General features: G+C 38.8%; 1 protein-coding gene across 1 annotated transcript in view; it reads left to right on the top strand.

The window, feature by feature from the left end:
* The window catches only part of LOC140326720 (keratin, type II cytoskeletal 8-like), a 10,536-nt gene extending 1,894 nt beyond the window's left edge, over window positions 1–8,642 (top strand). The window contains exons 2-9 of the mRNA XM_072405573.1: window positions 3,407–3,615; window positions 5,340–5,400; window positions 5,487–5,582; window positions 5,729–5,893; window positions 6,721–6,846; window positions 7,179–7,399; window positions 7,511–7,566; window positions 7,884–8,642. Coding sequence (XP_072261674.1) covers window positions 3,407–3,615; window positions 5,340–5,400; window positions 5,487–5,582; window positions 5,729–5,893; window positions 6,721–6,846; window positions 7,179–7,399; window positions 7,511–7,566; window positions 7,884–8,107 — 1,158 coding nt within the window. The 3' untranslated portion in view covers window positions 8,108–8,642. The remainder of the gene's footprint in view (window positions 1–3,406; window positions 3,616–5,339; window positions 5,401–5,486; window positions 5,583–5,728; window positions 5,894–6,720; window positions 6,847–7,178; window positions 7,400–7,510; window positions 7,567–7,883) is intronic.
* Window positions 8,643–9,039: the final 397 nt, after the last annotated feature.

The raw sequence follows: 9,039 nt of genomic DNA, 5'->3' as shown, positions 1-9,039 counted from the left end.
GGAATTGTGCAAAGTAAGTTGTCTGATGGCCTTCACAAGTGCAGTAATCTATGGCAAGTGTTTAAAATCCATTTTGCAGAAGTCACACCATTTTAAGTTGGATTCTAATTGGTTTCTATGAGTTATAAACTCTTTTTGGATAAGTTAGCATATGTATTGTTAGTACAAGTGTTCCTAAACCGGTAATCATTTGGAGACAAGCATGCATTCTCTGGAGATTGATTTTCCGGGAGAGCAGGATCTGCTAACGTGACTGTGGCTTTGCTTTGTTGTTAGTTAGGACCTCTGGATTTCTAATTAGCGTTGCATTATGTGTACAGTTGGATCTTTTTAGCCCTTGTCAATTTAACATCAACAGGTTATATAGAAAGCACCCAAACTAAAACTGTAGACCCCTGCCATCACCCAGATCTGCAAACTGGTCTCTTTAATGCCAGATAGTCATTGTACCAGTTGTTGGATTACCTTTTAATGATTTCATGATTAGGCAATGTTAAAAATGTTGACCCATGCCAACCCATAATACCCTTTAATTTGCTTTAGATAACGTTCATATGATGTCTAGATCAGGGGTGCCCAACAGGTGGATTGCGATCTTCCGGTACATAGCAAAGGCAACTCCCTTTCAAAATAAACTCTACCACGCACAGTAGTTATTAAGTCCAAGTTTTTATTGTTGGTAGACCATTCGGATTTGGTCATTTAAAAAGTATTTCGCAAGCCAAAAGAATGTGGGCACCCCCTTGGTCTAGATGGTCTGCAGAGGCTTGTTTTATAGATTATCTATGCATGTGTGGACTGCCACAGACTTTATCAACTGATCTACTGTTCAGATGCTGTTAAGGCTGCATGAATTATGTATCCTGATGAGTTCCCTATCTTTGTCCCCTGTATTAATTGAGGGGTTGGCACCTTTCTGGGCAGCCACTGTGTTTAGGCTGCCATCTGATGCACATTGGGCCACCTGGTATGCAGGTTTTTTGGGGATTTTTACAACATTGTCTTTGTAATCTCCCATTTCACTATCTTCGTTTTCCCATTGCACTTCTACCTAGGGTTAAAATGTGCACAATATTCCATTCATTTTGTTAGTACAGGATGGAGAAATGTCATCTAAACACTTTTTTAGCAACTCCAGTTTTTATTGGCCGTAGTGCAACATCAGATATATGTTGGTTCCATTTTTGTGATTGAAGGGGAGTAACCCTGTTTATATCTGTGCTAAGCAGATATAGCCCTGCAGGGTATACCAATGTTGCACTTGTCAAAAATCAAAATGTAAAGTATGCTAATACTTATGTGACAAGGTCTTCTAGCTCAAGGCTGGCTGGACACATTTCAATCTGATTGTATAATTTTTGTGCAATTTCCTTCAGATTTACTAATAACTATAGGAGGCTATTCATTTAATATTAAGGACAAAGATGTTCTTTTAATTAATCCCCTCAACCCCCCTGTGACAGCCCACGTGATTGCACACCTACTTTCTTCCCTGTTTTATTGATTTTCACTGTGTCACCCTGCCTGGCTTTTCCACCCTGCCAGGTCCTCTTCTGTCAAATGGCCCCATTCATTCTAAAGCTATGTGCAAATTCTGGACAATTTTCATCCAAAACAAACGTGATCATCTTGGGCGATAATATAGTGTCCAGCAGCCCCTAATATTGTATTGTGATTCACCATGGTGTATCCCGAAAAACAACCAAATAGGGACAACCGCTGTCATTGCCTATGGGGAGGACCATGATCATGGCAGCCATTGTAGTTATTACATAAATGGGGCCATGGCACACATGTATAGCAAAGATGTCTGTAGCAAGTGGATGGCACAAAGGGGGGGGGGGGGGAATAATAAACAACAACTAAAGTTTTAGATTTTTATAATATACAGATTGTATTATTGTGTAATTCTTGGCTCACAGGTGACACATGAACTCTATTTTACTTCACTTGTCTATCTACATATTGGTATTTTTTTTATCTCTTCTTTGTGGAAGGGAGGGGCAGCTAAGGTGAATCTTTACCTGCAGACATTACCTTATAGGGCAATGTGAGCAGTCTGCACCTTGCTGTGCAAACAGCCTGATGTCACAAAGTACACAAAGCCAGTGTGCAGGAAAAAGTCACCCTGCATACTTAAACTGTTCTGTACTTTATACTGGAGTTTTATCAGCCGCTCTGCAAATAATTAGTGAAATGGCGTGGAGCAAAAATGAAAGTACACAAACAGTGCCTCAAACTGCCGGAGACCTGGCATTGTCCAGATGAATCTTTTCTTTTTTAATGGTTTGTGGTTAATGTTAGTCTTCTGCCAGAAATCCAACAACACCTCATAACCGTGCATCATCACTGACACTCGGAACTGCAGTATTATTATTAATGATACTGCTAATATGAGCTACTTCTTTGCCTAAAGTTATATGCCCATTCTGAAAAGAGGCTTGAATGTTTATTAAAGATTGCTCTATTACACTAAAGCATAACACATAATATTTTATACAGAGCCTGTAGGCGGCATAACTGGTGGATAAAACTGATTTACATGGAGTGGTTAGTGGGCAGCCATTCTATCCACTCTTAACCTTAGAAATCCCTAGCTTCCAAAACTTACCCAACCCTATTTTGCCCTAGGGGCAATTACGTAATGAATAGGAGTTTAACAGAAACAAGTTTGACTTAAGCTAACCATAACTAAATCAATCATAATTTATTTGACCTGCTCTGTATACTGTGAATGTTGACCACTGATTAAAATCAATGGATTGAATCGATATCCAGTCTAATATTATTCAATAAATTATTCCTTCAACAAATTAAGATGAAAAAAAAAATGTTCTCTAAAAGATTATTGGTTGCTTTTGGTTGATTTGATTTAGGAATAAAGAATCAGTTTATGGTCAACTTTATATATTAATTGAATGGTCTGCTCAAATGGAAACCAACCCACATATCATACAGTAGACAGCCATTGACTACTTCATATATCTTAGAACAGAATAGTGCAGCAGGTGTTCAGGTCAGGATTTGCAAAGTAAAAAACAAGTTTACCATTTGGAAAAAAGGTAAAAGCCATAAGTAGTAATCATTCATACAACATTCTACAATAGTTCTTTCCAAACCAGTTCTCAGGTTCCCCCAAAACTGTTTTTCAATATTCACACTGTAAGCAAAATGTCTGCGAGTCTTCTATGAAACATTCTTGGGTTTAGGTAGAAATGTCCGAAAGTATGTGGACACATGAGGTCAAAAAGGCATTATGACACTACACAGAGTATTTCCACAGTTTGAGCAGAAATCATTTTTTCAGTGCAGATCTTTGCTTTAGTGTGTCGTACTTTATAGCAACTTCTACATATATTGGTATATTATATGATAATATAATGTAATGCATTGCTTATTGTTGTAGGTGCGCTTCTTAGAACAACAGAACAAGATGTTGGAGACCAAATGGAGTCTTCTCCAGAACCAGAAAACTACCCGCAGTAACATTGATGGCATGTTTGAGGCCTACATCAACAACCTGCGCCGCCAGCTCGACACTTTGGGTCAAGAGAAGCTGCGTCTGGAATCTGAGCTTGGAAACATGCAGGGTCTGGTGGAGGACTTCAAGAACAAGTAAGTTCCTACATCAATACATGTCTGTGTAATCTCTACAGCAAATTTTAAAGTCTTGGATAGCAAGTTTTATAATAATGCCCCCCCCCCCCCAATTAAAAAAAACCCAAACACAATTTTATTATTACACTATACCATACTACATTGGTGTTTCCCAAATCTGTTCTGGTAAATCATTTGTGGACACTAAAACAAAAAATGTAATATTTTGTAGTTTACCAGACCTCAGTTGACTACATTGGTTTTAAGTTTTCAAAAACGTTTTCAGCAAGTACAGAAAATGCATGATCATGCTAGAAATGCAGTATCTATCTTTACTTAACCGTGAGATAAAATAAAGCACAAACATCCCTATCTTTTTTATGTACACTAAAGCTACGTACACACTTCCAATTATTATCGTTGGAAAACGAACGACGAACGTTCATGCACGATATATACGAACGATCGTATAGCACCGATCCTGCACATAGAGTTAACGACACGATCGTTCGTAGATATTGTACACACAATAGATACGATCGTTTGAGCGATAGAGGAACTATGTGCACGACCGGAAAGTGAACGGACGTTCGTTCATCACGCATGCTCTGAACATGGACGATCAACGAACGACCGTACACACGAACGATGTTCAACGATCGTCGTCCAATCCGATCCGTCGGTCCGGTCGTTCGTTTCCAGCGACTTTCCTCGTTCGTCGGCGTCGTTGGTTACTTTTTTACGAACGATTTTTTGCCCAATCGATCGTTCGTCGTTCGATTGGAACGATAAAAATTGGAAGTGTGTACGCACCTTAATAGTCCAATCAATCCTTCATGTAATGAGATGATCAAAGGATTGTTTATCCAGATGGTGTTACAACCATAGTTTCCACCATAGATACCACATAAGTGTAGCCACAGGGAAGCTGAAAAGTGTTATTTGCAAGGGAAAAAATATTGTAAAATGAAAACTATTGTAACCACCTCTAAAAAGTAAAATATTAATTGTTCATATTTTTTACACAGCTGCCATTCTGTGTTCAATTCAAAAATATAAGTTAGTGATCCTTGTAGTGACGTTAGTGATCCTTGTACTATGCTTCATACTATACTATACTATACTATACTATACTATGCGGCCATTGTTTCCAAATATGCAGAAACTTTTAAAGGGACTACACTAAGTCAACATTGCAGAAGATTGCCTTCATTGGGCAACTTCAACGTCATATTGCTGTTCAGGTTTAAATGGTGCACCCTCTCCATTGAATACTTCTGTTCTATAGTTAAAATAAAGTAATGTTCTAATCATTTCTAGGCTGCATTCTAGGGGACAGTACAACCTGACTTTTTAAGGACATATTTCTTCATAACCAAGAAGCTAACTACTTCATTCTCTATCCCCACTTATGGAGGGTTCAGTGTAATCTATTTTATTATGACTGGCTTGTCTTTCATCTGCATTTGAGAAAATATTGTGCTTGGATCTCATTTTTAAATAAGAGCGATGGAGCTCCCTGAGAGGGGTTGAGGAAATTGAGAAGTTTTATAACCATAAATGGGAACAGGGAAGCGGGTGCAGAGAACAGCCTGTCTGAAGACCTAATATTGAAGAAATTCTGCCAACTTCTATGCAATGGAATATTTTCGTCTTAAAGTGGCAGCTTCTTTTCCCCATTAGTTCTTTATTAACCCACTTTAATACTGTGAATGTTAAACTAACTTCTACCTATTTTACAGGTATGAAGATGAAATCAACAGGCGTACTGAAATGGAGAACGAGTTTGTCCTGCTGAAGAAGGTGAGATTAAAAAAAAATCTTTCATCTCCTCATTGATTTTGCTGTGTACACCTGATGAATATTAACCTATGATGCATTATATTTAGGATGTGGATGAGGCTTACATGAACAAAGTGCAATTAGAGGCAAAACTGGAAAGTCTGACAGATGAGATCAACTTCCTGCGTCATCTCTATGAGGAGGTGAGATATAGATGTTTAAATGTTTTATGTTAAAGAGATACAATTTCATTTTGCAGTTTTAATTAGGAAACATGCAGATCATGCTGTAATACTACATCCAGTGTTCCGTTTCAGTGTTCATTGATTTTTCTTCTTGGTCTATGCAGGAGCTCCGTGAGCTGCAGTCCAGCATTTCTGACACTCAGGTTGTCCTGTCCATGGATAACAACCGAAACCTGGACCTGGACGGCATCATTGCAGAAGTGAAGGCTCAGTATGAAGAAATTGCAAACAAGAGCCGTGCTGAGGTTGAAAGCATGTACCAGCTGAAGGTAAGATTGAAAATAAATCAATAAAAATAAAGTAAAAATATGCTATCTCCTATAACCCTATTAGCTGATTATGTCATAAAACAAGTGTCTAGTGTATTGCATGGTACGGCAGATAAGGCAAAGGTTAATTTACCCACTTTTAGATGATAACAAAGCTGAACAAACATGCAGACCCTTCAATAAAAGATTACACAAGCTGCTATTTCTAACCTGGTACAAAAAAGTGCAGCTTGCCTGATTGATGTTCTGATTGTCTGCATTTAATATTTTTTAAATCAATGACTCAGGATAAGTATGCAGTTCAGGTGTTCAGCTAATTGCCACACAACTTGCCAAACTGTAACCATTCCAAATGTCTGTTTTGGAACATATGACTTATTTTGGCCAACCAACAGAAGTCCCTTCCTCTTTATAATCCTGTACCACCAAAAGTCATAATTTCTTATTAATGACTTGGAATGGCCATAAAATATTGTTATTGGAAATGTATTCCTTGCCCCCTCACACCATAGTGCTGTTTGCTGATATACCTACTAACATCCACAGCCCTCATGGGATAGGAAGGAATGATACTCGCTCCCACAGTGGCAATGTTGAGAAAGAGAAGAAATGTATCTGGTCAAGTCTGTTAAAAAAGAAAGCACTGGGGATTATGGTCAAATGCTGTAGTGCCTAGTGAAATAGGCAGGCAAATTTAGATACCCTGAGCATCTGCTATAGGAAAAGTGGAGGTGAGACTGTGAAAACAAGAGGTTGATAGTATAGTTTGTTTATTTAATTGATAATCTTTCCATTATTTACTAAATTCTTCTATATTTGTCCTGTAGTACCAAGAACTTCAGGCATCAGCTGGCCGTCACGGTGATGACCTCAAAAACACAAAGACTGAAATCAGCGAGCTCAACCGTTACATCACACGGCTGCAGTCCGAGATTGACGCTCTGAAAGCACAGGTGGGTCATTGAAATCTGTTTCCATTGAAAAGAACATGGTGCATCTGCCAAAATATTTAAACACATCTATGTAATGCAAAAGCTTTTTTTAGTTAATATAACAATTCTTAAAATTTATTATGATGGTTCTATAATATTGACTGATTTTAATTGGTTGGGAGTGACAATGAATGAAAAATATTCTCTTGCACTGGCTTCAGCCCCTAGAATGTTTCTATTGCACTGGGAGGCACCTCAGACAAATTCCCCAAGTTACAAAATGTCAAAGAATTGTAAAAGACCTTGGCTGTCTGTGTGGATTTCCTGTGTAACACTGTTATCTGTATCTACAGCGTGCAAACCTTGAAGCACAGATTGCAGAGGCTGAGGAACGTGGTGAACTGGCACTGAAGGATGCCCGCGGCAAGCTGTCTGAGCTGGAGGCTGCCCTCCAGAAGGCCAAGCAGGACATGGCTCGCCAACTGAGAGAATACCAGGAACTGATGAATGTCAAACTTGCTCTGGATATTGAGATTGCCACCTACAGGAAACTCCTTGAAGGAGAAGAGAGCAGGTAAGACATAGCTAATATTCCATGTGGCCACACTTTTGTTTTTAAAAGAAAGAAACCTTCTTTGATGGATCTTACACAGTAGCCTTATTAATATTTTATTCTTTTTCATAGGCTGGAATCCGGTATTCAGAACCTTAGTATTCAGACCAAGACCACCGGTTACTCAGGTAATTAATTTCTTTTATTTAAAAGTAGTCACCTAATAGATATTTAGCATTGTATTTACATGCCTGAGTGAGTTGGCTGTCTTTAGGTGTAGCATCTACCTAATCAGCAGAGCAGTGTATACATGGCACATATAGCCTAAATCTAGAGCCTAGCCATTCAGTATATTAGGAAATGTTCTCTTAATATTATTTTAGTAGATATGACTCTACACTCTGTAGTGTAGTTGGGTATACCTAATTAGTGGTTTTCTTTTTTTTTTTGTTTTTGTTTTAGAAAGGTCATGAAAGTTATTGATGATTTGTCTTGCTTTCCACAGGTGTTAGCAGTTCCTACAGTGGTGGACTACAAAGTGGATACAGTGGTGGATACAGTGGTGGATACAGTGGTGGACTTGGAGGTGGACTGGGGGGCAGTTATGCATATTCCACTAGCTCCTCCCCCCTGGAAACCTCCAGAACCAAGCGTAGCATCGTAGTGAAGACAGTTGAAACCAAAGACGGAAGAGTTGTGTCCGAGTCCTCAGACGTCTTCTCAAAATAAGTGCCTTTTCCACTGACACACCAAGCTGTCCCACAGCCAGGATTTGATTGCAGATGAGTCGTCTTCAAGGCAGAAATCAGGACTGTTGGGGTAGATGTCCCAAAATGTTTTCCTAAAATTTACTTTGGACAATTTACCCGGATCAAGCTGCCCCAGCTTGTGCCATCAAAGTGGTACCAGTGCTAGATAATAAATGGTGCTCTCCTAACTCAGACTAATAATGTTTACCTGTATGTTAAAATGGGATGACGGGAGAAAGTAGACATGAATGGCTTGTTGTACTACTGCACCAACTTGATTCCTTCCCAGCAGGCTCAATTTAAGGAGTGCTTGGCTTCCAGTGGGCTCAGCTGTGCTGTCTCTCTTTTTCTTTTATTCCTTTCTTTCTCAGGCTTCCTGTGCAATTCTTACCACAAACTGCTAGGTTTAAACCTCTCAGCATGCTTTATCCATCCTTGCTGGGTGGATACTGGAAGTGCTAATCTTGTCTTGCACCTTCCAATAAATCTCTTAATAAAAACTTTGTTTTTTAAAAGATCTTGTTTTTTTACTACATAACTTGATATGTGACAGCAAATCGCAGCAGCAGATTGAGGAAATACAATAGTTATATTATTTAATTTTCAAAAGCAGTCATAGTAGAAAGCTCTGGTCTCTCTGCAGAGGTACGACATGCATATTGCTGACAAACCTATAGCTTTGCAATTAGCAGAGGATAATATACACACTGAGAAGGGTCCCACTCTACAGTTTTTTTTAGGAAAACAGACTGTAAGGCTGTGCACACATCTTTTGTATTGATGCATCTGGAATGTATGTAGCTAATTTAAACTGAGGATTTAAATAGACTAGAACACTTCTAAATCAATTTAGAGAACAAACACATCACACCTTGTGCTGAAGGAGCTTACAGCTCATAGACATACAGACAC

The sequence above is a fragment of the Pyxicephalus adspersus genome, chromosome 1, assembly GCF_032062135.1.
Source record: "Pyxicephalus adspersus chromosome 1, UCB_Pads_2.0, whole genome shotgun sequence".
NCBI lineage: Eukaryota > Metazoa > Chordata > Amphibia > Anura > Pyxicephalidae > Pyxicephalus > Pyxicephalus adspersus.
This window is presented reverse-complemented; position numbering and strand designations above follow the sequence as displayed.